This window comes from Ammodytes marinus (assembly GCF_949987685.1).
Source record: "Ammodytes marinus genome assembly, chromosome: 18".
Taxonomy (NCBI): Eukaryota; Metazoa; Chordata; class Actinopteri; order Uranoscopiformes; family Ammodytidae; genus Ammodytes; species Ammodytes marinus.
This window is the reverse complement of record NC_137222.1, coordinates 14077002-14093670: the sequence shown is the minus strand read 5'-3', so window position 1 is coordinate 14093670 and position 16669 is coordinate 14077002. Positions and strand designations below refer to the sequence as shown.

The following is a 16669-nucleotide window of genomic DNA, read 5'->3' as shown; positions in this document are numbered from 1 at the left end:
GTAAAACAGTTGCTTTATATACACAACACCAAATATTGGTTCTATGTGCTAAATGTTTTGTCTTGTGGATTCCTGCAACTTCAACCTAAGCCCACGGTGACGGCATGATAGAATAATATAGGCCTACTTTTGAAATGACACAAGGAGGCGGACATCTAGCACTAGGGTTCATTACTAGCAATGTGTCACCTCACAAGCTCTAGGAAAATTGCAAAAGATTTACTATGACAAACTGCATCAGGTTGACAAGAGGTTTCCTCCCCAGAGAGCTCACATTAATGGGGACACAGTTATTTGGCAATTCTTAAGTAACCCTTCTGAACACAGTCAACTGCATCTGCAATAATGCCAAGAACTAGATCTGATAAAGGTTAATATAATTTCACATTACAACCATGTGGTAACCATCTGGTACCATGCAGAGCCTGGTGTAAGAGATTGTATATTGGCAAATAAATAGATAAGAAAATAGGAAGAGTGTTGACCTGCAGAGATAAACGCACCTGAACCAATTTTTTGGCTTTGTTGTGCCAGCACACTTCATCACACCCTCTCACAAATTGTATGCCTATTGACACACACAGAGCACAGTCAAACAGACCGTGCCTCTATCAGCCAGAGAAGACACATTATCAGTGGTTCCTCAGACAGATAAGGGCACACCCAGGGTATTATGGCAGTTTTCTGTCCATTAACTTAAGTTAGTAACTACATGTTTTCGGTTCAGTACATATTGGGGTGGCAGTGGCACAGTGGGCAGGGAGGTCGCCTCTTGAGTGCAGGGTCGGAAGTTCGATCCCCCGTCTCCCCACCAAAAGTGTCAAAGTGTCCTTGGGCAAGACATTGAACCACGAAATGCCCCCGCTATCGGTGTATGAATGTGTGTGTGATTGGGTGAAAGTGTACAAAACAATGTAAAGCGCTTTGAGTCTGTGAAAAACCAGGGAAAAGCGCTATAAGTGGAGACCATATACAGTGGCATGTTTCAGGCAAGCAGAACATAACATATTTTAATAGAGGAAGTCAGCGTACAACCCTTCCTTTGTAGTTTAACTGTAAGATAGTCCTTTGGAGACAGACAGGAAACTCTAAATGAGAGTGACAGTTGCATAATATCGTTTCCTTCTCCGCTGTTTTTTTTCTTCTTTTTAAGTGGGTGGGATTAACATGACCTGACCTGACCTGTATTTAACTTTTACATTTTCATTAAGATTATTACCTGTACAGAAACTGCTTAAAGATGAAGTAAGCAATTTATTTATGTTAATATAAGTGTGAAATAGCACTTTATTCGTACAGTGATCACTTATATAGTGTGCACGTTTCATAAAGCAGATCTCTTTTTTATCATGTGGTTTTATCACACTTATGGATCTGAGATAATGCTTGATAACTCGCTGCATGAAGACCGCATTGCATTATGTGGTGACGTAGGGATGAGTTAGCTAAACTGACCATTCCGCTTACTGAACCTTTAAGGGAATAGCAGTTTACAGTGTGTGTCATGAGGCCTTCTTGCATAGTTCAGCTCAGCTGATTCATTCCACAAAGCGAATGCTATGACTACGATGTATCCCTAACTCTTGAGTTTCCATAGAAGGTTAAAAGGTAACAATGCAAAATGGGTTTATTACATATTATTGTCAACATAACAAGCATATGGTACAGGGAGCTAGTACATTTTATTTTACGCTTTGAGTTAACCCTATTACCACCTCTGTTCTGTTAACATTTGCATAGCTTTTTCCACTCCATTTAAAACAAGCTCAAATGTCAAAACAAGTGTCACAAACGCATTTATTTTCTTGCATACCTGGGTTGTTCCGTCACAGCCTCAAGTTAATGGTTTGAGTTGGTGGCCTATTTTTAATATCACTCCAGCCTGCTGTCTTATCACGCTCATCGTTAATCAACTCGGTCTATGTTAAGAAGTGGAAACAGAATCACAAAGAAAATGGGCAAACCTCTGTCTGAAGGAGCCGACTGAAGTCAACAGTTCCTCCATTTCACATCTTCAGTCCAAATCCATCCTTTTAACAAGTCATTTGGTTCTTTTCTCTTCTTCTTTATTCCCTTCTCCCCTTGGTTTTAGGAACCATTCCCACCACTGTATTTTCATACATATATTTTCTCCAGTCTTTTTTTCTTTCTTTCTTTCAGTCGTCAAGTTCCAGACCAAAGTGGCTGTAGAGATCTCGTGTGGTGGTCCCCCTCAGTGCAGCTGCAAAACATAGCAAAGCATGTGGGGGGTTAGGACCCTTCAGAAGATAGGTCAACAAACTCCCTGGTCTACTTTTCAAACAATCCTCAAAACACTGAACAGACCCAATATCACAGCACCAAGAAAATGAATCCCTTAAACACAAGGTTTGAGCATATACAATATCTTTAAAAGGCTATTGAAAAAATACAGGCCTCTTATCTCAGCCCATACTATGTATCGTTTTTTTGTACTGCTTTTTAAAGCTGTTAAAAGGTTTTTCTCATAATTTAACCCTGTGAAAGTATAATTTACTATATATTATCTCACACACACCCCACCTGCTAGATCTCTGTCTCTTTTACATCCTGCAGAATTAGGCTACACTGATACACAGACCTGTTCTTTGCTTTTACGCGATTTTGTCAATCATCTTTGCGCCACCAGAGTATTCAGCTAAGTACATTGCTAATTTCATGAGATATGAATACCAATAGCAAATTCTGTTGCAGAAAAAAATTGTGAAACTCAAGGGTGATACACAATCTCTGAAATCACTGACAATTTGAATATTTTACCAGACTGTATAGGCCCAAAATAAAATTGAAAATTTCCAAGGAGATTTGACAATGACCTTCATCTGGACAGACAGACGGACACCGTGAGAGACAAAGGGACAGTTGTCTTCGGAGGGTACTGTAGGGCATCTCCTCTTGTCTCCTCTCTCCCTCTACAGCTTGTGTCCACCCATCTCCTCCCCCTCAGAATAACAGCGTACAACAGCAACTCAGTGCTTAAGTGTACACTCTTTGTGAAAGTGTGTGTGTGTGTGTGTTTGAGAAAAAGAGAGAGACAATGAGCATGAACGAGGAAAGCGAGGATGGTGGCATGTATTTGACGGTTTGTGTATGTGTGAGTGTTTGCATGACAGACAGAGATTGTACTATACTTGTGCGTAAGTGATGTGAAAGACTGCCATTGTGGTAGAGGGGAAACGCCACCTCCATTCTCTAAGAGGGCATTATCATCCTGACTGTCCACTGGACTGAGAGAGAGAGAGAAGATAGCTAGCTTTTAAACTATCAACATAGATTTAAAATTAGAGATTGGACTGTATTTTTTTTAACACAAGCTGCCACAGAAGTTTGAAATAAATGACTTAAGAGCATTCAAGGAATGTCTAGACATCTGTGTTGTTCCTGTATACATATTCCACAAAGACAAGTCTACTTACTCTGGGAGTGTCTGCATTCTTTTTAACACCATACACACACACACAAGCTTGCAAATGTCAAAGTAGGTAAAACGTCATGTTTGTTATGACACGCTCAATACTGTGACCTAGCTGTGGTACACCAAAACCTCCCTAACAGCATGAAATGGGTGAACTTCTACACACTAAGTTCCTCAACCTCATGCAGTTGCAGCACATAAACACACACACATTCTTAAAAGACACACAGACCTACAACACTCTGTCACCAATTGTAGCCCTTTTCCTCATACTGGTGTGTCCACAGACACTCAGTACATTCAGCACTACTTGATGGATTTACACACAGCACCATGCAGTGTCAAAAGAGTTGTAGTTAAAAGGTAAAACGCAAAACACAACTTTTTGACCTCTAGAAATAAAAGTGATGGACCTTTTAGCCTGAAATTGCTGAACTAGCTACAATCCATTCTGTGATTTTTAATTAGGGAATTGATAATTGAAGCACCGAAAGTTCAATTTTGATAACATTATTATTTCTGTCATAATATGATGTATGAGGGCAACGCTGATCGATGTTAGCCAACTGTTGGCTAACATTGAGGAGGAGTGGGCCTTCTACTGACCTGACCAGACCACCTATTTACATGTCAAATTGTCCGTGGGCAAGAAATTGCTTGAATTTAGAAGCTTTGTTGAAGCTATTTTATCTGCTCAACTGAAAGCCTGCAGTTGGGATTCTCAAGGTTTGCAAACAATAAATGGAAAGTACTGCAGATGGAGCCTCCATATAGGCCTAGTGAAATATATGGACTGCAGCAGGGCCAGACAGCACTGAAAGATGATTGAAAGTGTTCTGAGGAATGTGCCACTGCCAACTCTCAGCAGCTGTAATACAGTTGCTTTATATACACACAACACCAAATATTGGTTCTAAGTATGTGCTACGTTTTTTGTCTTGTGGATTCCTGCAACTTCAACCTAAGCCCACGGTGACGGCATGATAGAATAACATAGGCCTACTTTTGAAATGACACAAGGAGGCGGACTAGAACTAGGGTTCATTACTAGCAATGTGTCACCTCACAAACTCCAGGAATATTGCAAAAGATTTACTATGACAAACTGCATCAGGTTGACAAGAGGTTTCATCCCCAGAGAGCTCACATTAATGGGGACACAGTTATTTGGCAATTCTTAAGTAACCCTTCTGAACACAGTCAACTGCATCTGCAATAATGCCAAGAACTAGATCTGATAAAGGTTAATATAATTTCACATTACAACCATGTGGTAACCATCTGGTACACACTTAAAGACACTAAAATACAAATTAACATCCTGTGAATTAAGCCTTTTGGATTAAAGTGCTACATAGCTGTAGCCTTTTACCATTTCATTAACCAACACGTGACTGAACATAGAACGTTAGAAGGACTTTCAGTGGCTGGTTTATTTAAGATAGATAAGGTTGGAGCCTAAGAATAAACAAGCGGGCCCAAATAAGAGAGGCACATTGAAGTGATAATCTAATGGCATTGAAAGCTTAGTAGGCCTGCCAATGAAATCAAAATGTGTGCTTGCCATGATCAAATATAATCAGTGTTGTGTAAATACATGCAGTTGAATGACAGTGTATTTACACAAATGCATGCTTTGAATTAGTCAGGGAAACAATATTTTGTTGCCCTCTGCTGGTCAGTTGTAGAACAACTTAATCTTTACCACAATAGCCTCTTAGGCTAACTCTGGCTCACTTACAGTTTGACTGTTGATTAATGTCCAATGTCCCTGAAATAAACCAATAAATAAAAAAAATCTTAATATATTGTATTAACACAGAGCAAAGCTCATCATTTTTAACTTGCAATATTATGTCAAGCTATAGCTACAAATAATACCTGAATTTAAATGTTTGCACATATAAATATGGGCCATGGTGGCATATCAGGTTTTAGGAGAACACATTAATTTCCTCCATAAACAGCATTATTAGCTATATATTTAAAAAAAAAACATCTTAATGATGCAGAACCATCAAACTACCACTAAGCATAGATTAAGATGTAATCACAGGTGGGGAAAAAGGCATATTGTTGTATATCTTATCTAGAAGGTTCAGAGTTCAAACGCATTTATTCGGGTAAACAGGAGTCACTTGTAGACAGACAGACAACTCATTCAACTGACAGCTTTGCATGTCATCGTACAACTATGTTTTGTGTGTGTGTGTGGGGAACCCACAACCACATAATTGAAAATAACTCATGAGTCATAACTTCAACTGGTCTTCTGTCATGTACAGTATATAAAAAGGACTCTGCTAACAAAGGGAGGAGAGGATGCATCCTATAAATGGCTGCCATGACCAGCAGATATGTCAAGTATTAAATTCAAAATTAAATACGAAAATAGAATTCTGCTGACTTGATCATAAAAGTGTGAAAGGAGGGATTAATAAGAATCAATGTTCAGATTTTTTTTACTGCGCGTAAGTTCAGTTCAAATTTAAAAGCTTTATATGGTATAAAGGAGAGGCCTTAACATTCCCCTGTATACCTTGTCTCCAAGTCTAATTACACAATGACCCACAAAATATAAGTATCTACAGAGAATCTTAGATTTGTCATCTTTGCCTTGTAAATTATTTTAAACGCTACTAAAAGGACTGAATTAAAATGTCTATGAGCGTTCTCCTACCAATGCGACCCAGGAGTGACTGTCCAATGTCTTTGATGTCGTTGTATTCATGTAGCAAATCAATATGATGTTCCAGCTCCTCTACGCTGTATCCCCTGGAGAAACACACACACAAATGGCCTCAAAAAAAAAGCATACAGTCCCCTCCATAAGTATCGGAATAGTGAGGCCAATTCCTTTATTTTTGCTGTAGACTGGGAACATTTGGATTTGACACCAAAAGATCTGAAAAAAAAGACCAAATCTGGATCCGATACACAACTGAGAAGATATCATTATTTGAAAAGGAACACCACTGTGGTGGCGGATTTTGCATATGATGTATGTCTGGACTCAAATGTTAGAATGCTTATTAATGAAATAGGAAACATTTGCTACAGGCCTGTATAAAACATACATTGACTGTGTTTTAGTGTAAACTGACTAACTGAAATGTAGTTTCAACCATCCCCCTCAATCTCCCGAGTGGAGCCAGCCTGACTATACATTTGAAAGGTGACAATGATCCTGCAGACAGCCTCCTGCTGTTCTGGGGCAGCCTGCCCCACCCACGATTATAATATGAATGTATATCTCAAGCCCTGTCTGTCTCCCAACCTGTCTTCCCCTCCTTCCCCTCACCCAGCCTACCTGTCTGTCTCTCGATTACCTGTCCTTAAATAGTCCATGATTTTGAGTGAACTTGGTCACTCTTTGCTGCACGTTACATGTGTTGGAACTAGTGACCTCTCCGCGGAGAATTCTTGCTATTCTTGATTGAAAATAAACCTGATGCTATACACTATATCACCGTTTGCTTGACTTTTCTTACCACAGTAATTGGCGAGTTAATTCCAGGAAGGAGAACACCGGCAGAGGGTCCACGGGAACCGGACAACAGACTGCAAGAAGATTGATCACCTTTTTCTCAAGCCCTTCCATTTCGGGACAGAGAGGACCTCTGTTGGCCGTCCCGTGGGGAACTCTGTCATCTCCTCCGAATCGGTATGTGAGAATATGTTTTGTTTTAAAGCAACAACAATTGGGTAAAAGTGTTCTTCTAGCAGCATCTCTGTAGGAACTTTTTACACTACAGTCGGAGCGAAACTCTCCCGTTTAAATTTACTTGGAAGTGAGCATGAACTTTAATTAACCATTAATGTAATAAAGCTAGAACGCCAAAGTGAACAGCCACGAGTTAGCTTCGGCCCGGGTGCTTTGTGACTGTTAATGCATCTGAATGGCCTTCCGCCAAGCACGGGACTGGAATTGACGAATTAGTCTTATTTGTTCAAGTTGAACTGAGCAGGTTGAGAGGAAGGTTTTAGGTAGTTTAGTAATGGGTAATGTTACTTGTTCGGTTGACGGACCGGGACAAGCAGTTGGACAGTGCTTTCATTTGTACTAATTTTTCTTTTCTCCAGCAGGTTTTAACTCCTTTAAAATTTTTCCCTTCTTGTGAACATAGCATAAGGGCAGAGTTGGCCCTCTATTTTGGTTGTTTTGTTGACAGTGGAGAGTTCTGTGTTTTACAAAAAAAAAAAAAAAAAAAAAAAAAAAAAAAAAAAGAGAGAGAGAGATTTTAGTTTTCTTGGAAAGCCTGAATTATTAAACAGGTCCTTCTGGGAGATTAAACTAGAATTGTTAACCCTTTTACAGACCAAGATATTTGTGTTGGTGGGGCTTGTTTTCGATCAAATAGCAAGAATTTTGAAATTTCATAAGTGTTTTATTGTTTGTCTTTGTTTTTTGTATTGTCTTGTTGTTTTTCATTCTGTTTTGCTTTGTGTTAACTAGCCACGGTACCACAAGGAAAAGGTAAGAAAATTGTGGGCTTATTTCTGTGTTTATAACAATGGGGATGATTTTTAGCAAACGAGCCGAGTTAGTCACTCCAAATTCGCCTTGTATACAATATATGCGAACGAATTATGGGGATTCAGCTGTGACACAGATGCAAGATTGGCATCGCTTTGGTTTCCCAATAGGGGGTAGTTTTAGCGTCGCTCAGCTCAAGCTGCTGAAAGCACAGTTACAAGGAGCTGAAGAACAAAGTAGTCACAAACGGAAGTCTAAACGTTTCCGGGCCGACTGGCTGGCATTTACCCACTGGTCTGAAGAGGCTAATCGGCGGGCAAATAAGTGTCAGCCAGCCGTTGAAGATAAGATTAACTGTGTCTCCCAGTGCCTTAAATTACAGGACGCTTCGAACCATTTACTTTTAGCATTCAGGCCTGTAGCCTTAGGATATTGAGGCATCATATGTCTTTTAGCTACCATTTAATTCCCTGTTCAGATGGCCTTGCCATTAACTTTGTCTAAAGCTAGCTGCCTATCTGTTTTAAATTCCTTTTTGAGTTTGGAGTTGTCCTGTTGAAGGGAACATTGTGCAAAGTCATTTTCTGTGGCTGAACTAGCCACACGCAAAAACAGGAGCCGGCCTTCGGGGCTGGTTGACGTGTTTTCACTTGATTTTGCTAGTGTGTGATTTCTTTCAGAGGCTTTTCCTGTGGGCTCTTTTGGCTCCATGTTCATTTCCGCTGCTCTCTCCAGCAGAGGAGCAGCGTCAAACACTCTTCCAGTTGGTAAGCGACGATTCCCTAGGTCACTGTTGTGAATGTCTGCTCTTCTATCTAGCCTAGCTTATGGATATGCCTCAGTCGAATGTAGGCTTTCAGGTTCGCTATTTTACCAATTTACTTTTAAACACTTTTGGGCCAACCAAGGTGCCCATTTTTACCTTCTGCTTAGAGTATTTCTCTTGTTATTATTCGTCTGCTATGGCCCACTTCCAAGGTGTGGTATCCTCCCTGTGTTTTGCTTAGTTCAACCATCTCATCATTTGCATCTTCCTTTTGTCTAATCCTCCGTCCTGACCATGGCCTTTTGTCTTGTGTTCACCATGTGTAAATTACTGGGATTGACTGTGTTTTCCCCCAATGTTTTTCCTGACTTTGGGGACTTTTGCTAAACTTGCCTGATTTAATGCTGTTTTCTTCCCATCTCTAAAATAATTTGTTCTGTCTGTTTTTCAGTCTCCCTTCAGCACGACAGGGACACTGCCACCTAAGTTGACTCTGTTAACAAATGCCTTTGTCTACACCTCCTGTGTTTACATGAATCCTCTGTAGCAAAAAGGGCTACTCTCATTTTTGCAGTCATGGCTGGACTAGCCTGTCTCCATGTACTTGTCACTTTTGCCTTGTTTCTAGCATTAATCTTGTTTACTACATGCCTCCTTTTAGAAAGAGGACTAGCCCATCTGTTTTTAGAAAATACTTGTCCTGGTTCAAGCCAAACTCCCTCATTTACATCTCTTTAAACCACAGATAAACATGCACAGCCACTCTTAAAGAAGCTGTATTGTTTTCTTGATTGCTCATTTCTTTTAGATCCCCCTTTTGTAGGCCCAGCCAACATGCCCATTTTACTTCTCAATAGCACAGAAACCCATGTTTTTACATTTATGTAAGTATCTCCCCCTTGTTTCACTATAGCCTTGCACCACTGTCGCTGTGACAATCACTTTTGCTGATAGCCCACTCACCGTTTTGATCGGCCATCAATGCCTTTAAAACATGCAATGCTAAACAGTTTTCACCTTTCAGACATTTATTTTCCGTTATAAATGAAACGTTTTTGGCTGCTTGCACTAACTTTTCCTCCTGCAGGTTTGCTATTCCATTCTTTCTCCTTTGAACCCTCGTGTTCATGCAACTTGGCAATTTGTTAGGCTCTACATTTAGGTTGGTTTAGCCTGTTTGACTGTGGGCTGTTTTATCTTTGCAACACAGAGTAGGAGAGATGTTGTATAGTGCTCTGTGGTTCTGTCCCAGAGCAAGCGATAGAGATTGCCCTTGCCCACTGATAGCCCACTTACTGTATAGCCAATTCCCTCATAGTTTTTACTTTGTGTGCTTCACAGCACATGTGAGACAGTGAGAGGGTTGTTGTTGTTATAGTTTTGGTTGAGTTTGAGGGGTGTTTTATGTGTGAGGGTACAGAGTTCTGATCTCTGGCTTTGCCAAAAATCAGTCAGTTGGCTTGTTTTTTTCTTTCCTTTTCTCTCTCTGTGTTTTGTGTGGAATCTCTGGCATCTGTCTGACCATTAGCCAAATTGGTCACCTTGCTGCCGGCATTTTTGAATGCTTGATTTTTGTATGTTTGTGTTTTTGTTGTTGTTTGGATTAACTCTGTACACTTGGGTGTGTATTTCAGTTTTTCTGTTGCGCGCAGCGATCGTTTAAGCTTTGCTTAAACTTGTTCTTGTTTTGCTTCTAACTGCTAAATTTGCTTCCAAACTTTTCTTGTAGGTGCTGCTTTCTAATATTTCCCTGGAAATATGCTCGTCTCATGCTATTCCCATACCTGTTTTCTTTTATGTTTCTTTGTACTGTTTCTCGCATTCTGTGGTTTTCCTAAAACCTAACACAACTCATTTTAACACAACTAACTTTGTAATTTGTTTTGTTTTCTTTGCTGCACATTATCAACACTTTGCTGCAAACTTGTTGATGTTTCACCACAGTTTACATTGTGGGCTTTGCAGGTCTTTTTGGTAAGTAATTATGGTTCTGTTTTGCTTGATGACTGCATCCAAAAGGTAAGATCCCTTTGTTTATTTGACAAGTCAACATTGTTGTTATTTATGGCTTTGACTTTCTGCTATAAGTGTTATCTTCTTTCCCTTTTAAGCTGATTTAGTGGGCTTTTCTCAATTTGCCATGTTGATACCTCATGTCGCTGTCTCTTTGATTATATTTGAACAATATCCTTCTCTCCTCTATGCGTCACAGTGTATGCAGCAGTGTTTCCCCCTGTCCTGACTTGAAAGGCGCCTCCGCTGTCCCTTCCAGACCTGGAGCTTTGGTGGATGTCTCTGCTTCACGGCATCTGGCCTCAGCGCAAGGCCAAGTTGGCTTCACGGTGATTTCTGCATCCAACACACACATTAGTGACAACCCTTTTGATGCTACTTGCTCCTACCCTAAGTAGTTGCAGGGCGCATATGTGATACCTTTACAAACTGTTTCTTTTTGGCTGCCATAGCGGCTATGACTGCCGTTAAACAAAATACTTGAGTTTTCCCACAAACAACTTTTCTAAGCACGCCTACTGTCAACTGTCCCTGTCACGGTCACTCCCCTGTCTTCTCTTTCTGCTCTCCACAGACTGGTGAAGGATGCACTACCACGACCAGCCACCACCCGAGGATCGGTTTGTGGTCATGGCTCCCAGACGGAGGTTCTGACAGGCAAGCGATGGACGGGACCCTTTCAACTCCTCCTCTCCTCCATGACGGCCGTGAAGGTTGCAGAACGGACCACCTGGATCCATGCCAGTCACAGCGAACGGATCGAGAGGCACCTACAGGACTACAGCCCACCAGCATGGACCAGATGACATCAGCTGGACCAGCACCAGCCACGACGAAGAAGAGGACGGCCAAACCACCTCGCTCCATGGAGAGCCAGACGACGCCCTACCGCGCTTTGGGCTTTAGTCTTGATGTGTCTGGCCTGCGTCCCCCCCCCCCCCAGATGTGAAACACCGCTTTCCTATTGTCTGTCTACAGGACCCTCATCGCCGTCGAGGGTGCACAGTGTGCGCCCTCCATGCTTTCAGACCTGATGGAAAATGTCTGCCTTTCTGCTACCCTTGGGGCTCTTTGAACTTTACAGGCATTCTAGGACTATTTTGCCTTATCGTTTTTGGTTTCAGCTTTTCATTGTTTCTTTGGCCTTAAACTTTTGTTTTGTTTTTTTTGTTTCTTTGGTTTAATGTTTTTCCTCTTTGGAATTCGATTTGAGGTTTTTTCACATTAAACTCGCTTCTTGATATTTTGGCCTTATCCTTTGATTCTTGGCCTGTCCTGGGTTTATATTTTTTCCTTACGAGGTTTTTATTATTCCCTGTTATTCCTTTTGCCTTACCTTTTGACTGTTTTGGGGTTTAATTTTTTCTCCCCTAGTGTATATTTTGCCTTACTGTGGTTTGCTATCTTTTATGTTATCATAATATGATAAAAAGAGAGAAGTGTGGTGGCGGATTTTGCATATGATGTATGTCTGGACTCAAATGTTAGAATGCTTATTAATGAAATAGGAAACATTTGCTACAGGCCTGTATAAAACATACATTGACTGTGTTTTAGTGTAAACTGACTAACTGAAATGTAGTTTCAACCATCCCCCTCAATCTCCCGAGTGGAGCCAGCCTGACTATACATTTGAAAGGTGACAATGATCCTGCAGACAGCCTCCTGCTGTTCTGGGGCAGCCTGCCCCACCCACGATTATAATATGAATGTATATCTCAAGCCCTGTCTGTCTCCCAACCTGTCTTCCCCTCCTTCCCCTCACCCAGCCTACCTGTCTGTCTCTCGATTACCTGTCCTTAAATAGTCCATGATTTTGAGTGAACTTTGTCACTCTTTGCTGCACGTTACATGTGTTGGAACTAGTGACCTCTCCGCGGAGAATTCTTGCTATTCTTGATTGAAAATAAACCTGATGCTATACACTATATCACCGTTTGCTTGACTTTTCTTACCACACCACATTTTTAGGCGAGCAAAAGTATTGGAACAGATAGACTTTAAATAAATTAAAGTGAATAAAACGTACTATTTTGTCGCAAATCATTTGCTTGCAATAACCTGTGACCCATTGACATCACCAAACTTTTGCATTATTCTTTTGTGATGCTTTTCCAGGCTTTCACCGCAGCCTCATTCAGTTGCTGTTTGTGTTAGGGGGTCACTCTCTTAAGTCTCCTCTTTGGCAGGTAAAATGAATGCTCTATAGGGTTTAAGTCTGGAGATTGACTTAGCCAGTCTAAAACCTTCCTGTTCTTGCCCCTGATTAACTCCTTTGTTGCGTTTTGTGTCATTATCTTGCTGCATGATGGAGGATCTTCCAATCAGTTTGGTTGCATCTTTCCTTAAAGTGTCAGACAAAATGTTTCTGTAAACTTCTGAGTTCATTTTGCTGTTGCCATCATGTGTTACATAATGAGCCCGTCCCAGAAGAAGCCATGCAAGCCCAAGCCATGACATTGCCTCCACAGTGTTTCACAGATGAGCCTGTATGTTTGGGATCATGAGTAGATCCTTTCTTTCTCTAAACTTTAGCCTTTCCATCACTTTGGTAAAGGTTCATCTTGACAACAACACAGTAACACATGATGGCAACAGCAAAATCAACTTAGAAGTCTACAGAAACATTTGGTCTGCCAATTTAAAGAAAGATGCAACCAAACTGATTGGAAGATGCTCCATCATGCAGCAAGATAATGATCCAAAAAAAACTGCAAAAACAACAAAGGAGTTCATCAGGGGCAAGAAATGGAAGGTTTTAGACTGGCCAAGTCAATCTCCAGACTTAAACCCTATAGAGCATGCATTTTACCTGCTAAAGAGGAGACCGAAGGGAGTAACCCCCCAAAACAAACAGCAACTGAATGAGGCTGCGGTGAAAGCCTGGAAAAGCATCACAAAAGAAGAATGCAAACGTTTTGTGATGTCAATGGGTCACAGGCTTGATGCGGTTATTGCAAGCAAAGGATTTGCGACAAAATATTATGGTTTATTTACTTTAATTTATTTAAAGTCTATCTGTTCCAATACTTTTGCTCGCCTAAAAATGTGGTGTTCCTTTACAAAAAATTATATCTTCTCAGTTGTGTATCAGATCCAGATGTGAATACCTGGAAATGAAAGCTTAAATGTTGAGCTATTGTCTCATATTCATCTTTTTGTGTCAAACCCAAATGTTTCCAGTCTACAGCAAAAATAAAGGAATTGGCCTCACTGTTCCGATACTTATGGAGGGGACTGTATGTGTGCAAAGGATCATACATACACACGCTCACACATATATATAAAAACACAATATATATAAAAACACAAAAAGAAGCAAATCAGATTAATTCGGAGAACACTATGTGTATGCAAAAAGAGCACACATGGACAATGACATTACACACACACACACACACACACACACACACACACACACACACACACACACACACACACACACACACACACACACACACACACACACACACACACACACACACACACACACACACACACACACACACACACACACACACACACACACACACACACACACACACACACACACACACACACACACACACACACACACACACACACACACACACACACACACACACACACACACACACAAGTTATTTCAGGGTATTATTTGTGGGGGAATCAACACTATTGATTCTCTACCCACTAATCTACATGTTTGACTTTAAACCATACTATTAAGGTTGGGACTCAAAGGCAGAAATAGAGGAAGACAAACACATACAGCTGTACTCACTCAGCCTCAAGCTGTGCAATCTCTGTGTCCAGCTGCTCTCTTCTTCTCTCTAGCTCTGCCACCTCCTCTGCAGGGCTTACTTTAGCAGTCCCGGTTACTTGAAGCTGTGAGGAGATAGCATGTTACTGAAATGCACATGTGGCAAAACGTGTGTGTGTGTGTGTGTGTGTGTGTGTGTGTGTGTGTGTGTGTGTGTGTGTGTGTGTGTGTGTGTGTGTGTGTGTGTGTGTGTGTGTGTGTGTGTGTGTGTGTGTGTGTGTGTGTGTGTGTGTGTGTGTGTGTGTGTGTGTGTGTGTGTGTGTGTGTGTGTGTGTGTGTGGACAGAGAGGGGGTTTACTTACAGGGGATTTGAAGTTGGAGTGTACTCTCCTGAACTTTGAGAATGGAGTTCTGTGGAGAGAAGGTTTGGCAACTGATGTTAAAAGTGTATATTTTACTTGATGAGAGTAAGCATCTTTGGAGATGCTTAAGTTAAGTTTCATACAGTAAATCCTCAATGATTAATAATTGCAATAAAAACGGTATTGTCTTGCATGTACCATAGTGTGTGTACCAAAACAGGTTTACAGCAAGAGTCACAACCTCCCACTATTTAACTATTTTCCAACGTTTTAAACACAGAACTAATTCAATGAGTTCAATATTCAATGATCAACCCCAAGGATAACTCAGATGACATTTGCCTCTAAATATCTTGTGTTTTTCATATGTCACAACATGTGACGTCGTTAAAAAATGTACTTATTTTCAGGGGCACTTATAATTATTTGAATAAAGTATCCAGAGGAACCTACCATAGGGTGGTAAGATTTAAAATAAGATGATATTAGCTGATGTTGTAGTCATCAAGTAAACTTTGACCTCTACCAAGAAAGAAATCATAAAATGACGCATTTTCCCAGTTAACGCAAGTAAGTTGAATAGTACAACATTGTATCTCTGATGTTATCAAAGAGATATCTGTCTTTACCTGAGGTCTTTATGTAAACACAAGTTGCTAAGTGTTTCCCTCCGCTAATATAATGATGATACTGATGCCTACTACAGTGATACAGCAACAGCACATATTTCCTTGGTGTCTTGGGACAACGTCACAGCGAGACATATAGGTTAAGTGAAACGGTGTTTGTAGTACAAACTTTGTACAACTATCAAATATTTTAAAACTAATCACCCATGCCTGAAGATAAAGTTATTCAACGTTAGCAGATGATATGACGGCTAGCTAGCGTCAGAGCTAGCTGTTACCAGTTACCTGTTCACTGCTCCTTTTTTCAAGTCGTTCCCCTCCGGCGTCGAAACTTTTTGACATTTATTTGCACTACAGCCGTTTTCAGCGGACGGCTCTGTGTTCATGCTGCCTTAACTGTTGTGAATGTAATGCTATTACGTGTATTGTGGTTAATTTAAATGTAGCAGGATATGAACACCGAGAGGAGTAGGAAGTTTGCAGTTCGCGGCTGTGGGCGTAAACAGACTAATGCTAAAACCTGATTGGTTCTTGAATCCGAGAGGCGGGATTAACAGACGTTTTGTTACCCTGGTAACGCCCGTGTCAAAATGGTGACAACAAGGCCTACGGATAGTTTTAGGAGAAAGGAGACTTTGTAGTGTTTGCAAATTAACGCTAGTCCTTTCTCAGACTATAAAAAACCCATAATCATAAACAGCAAAGGATAGTAGGCTATATTAGGCCTAGGTTTTATATATATGATAGCCAGCCACTCAGATTTTAGGCTGAATTTTAAACAGTTACAGGGAGGATAGCTTCAGAGCACTTGAATATTTTATTTAAAGACTATAAAATCGTCAAGTACTTTGCAGCTAGCATAAATCTCTGTTAATGTAAAGGTTGTAAGCTATATATGCATTGTAAATTATACCACTTAATCACCATGGCAAATAGGCTAGCATATCTGCCTGATGCCAAAATAAATTAAAGAAAAAAAAGAGTAGCCTATAGGCTAACGAAGCCTAAATTGACCCTTTTCTCGGGTTTTCATCATGATAAGATGTGGGAAAGACGTTGAAGCTAAACTCATGGAGATTAACAAAGGGCTGTCTACCCAAAAAGCCTATTACATTTAGTTAGCCTAATTAGGCTAACTAAAGCCACTCCCCTTAGGCCACCACCAGATGGCGTCAAAGCACCACTTGGTTGACTAAAATTGATTTCTGTCACCATCACACCTCTCTGTTCTTTCCCTCACAACTATC

General features: G+C 40.6%; 1 protein-coding gene across 1 annotated transcript; it reads right to left on the bottom strand.

The window, feature by feature from the left end:
- Positions 1 to 1673: 1673 nt before the first annotated feature.
- On the bottom strand, positions 1674 to 15878 carry swi5 (SWI5 homologous recombination repair protein). Its single transcript, XM_080047337.1, has 5 exons — positions 15708 to 15878; positions 14794 to 14842; positions 14453 to 14556; positions 6114 to 6208; positions 1674 to 2221 (listed from the first exon to the last, which is right to left on the bottom strand). Exons 1-5 carry the CDS (start codon positions 15806 to 15808, stop codon positions 2157 to 2159), a joined length of 414 nt encoding a protein of 137 aa, XP_079903463.1. The 5' UTR covers positions 15809 to 15878; the 3' UTR covers positions 1674 to 2156.
- Between the last annotated feature and the right edge of the window lie 791 nt (positions 15879 to 16669).

What these genes read in the sequence shown, in the direction of transcription:
- swi5 (XM_080047337.1), bottom strand. Translation starts at nt 15,808, where the DNA reads ATGAACACAGAGCCGTCCGCTGAAAACGGCTGTAGTGCAAATAAATGT. An exon ending in AAAAAAGGAGCAGTGAACAG is followed by an intron (nt 14,843 to 15,707) that starts GTAACTGGTAAC and finishes TTCTCTCCACAG; the next exon opens with AACTCCATTCTCAAAGTTCA. An exon ending in GTCACTCCTGGGTCGCATTG is followed by an intron (nt 2,222 to 6,113) that starts GTAGGAGAACGC and finishes TATGTTTTGCAG; the next exon opens with CTGCACTGAGGGGGACCACC.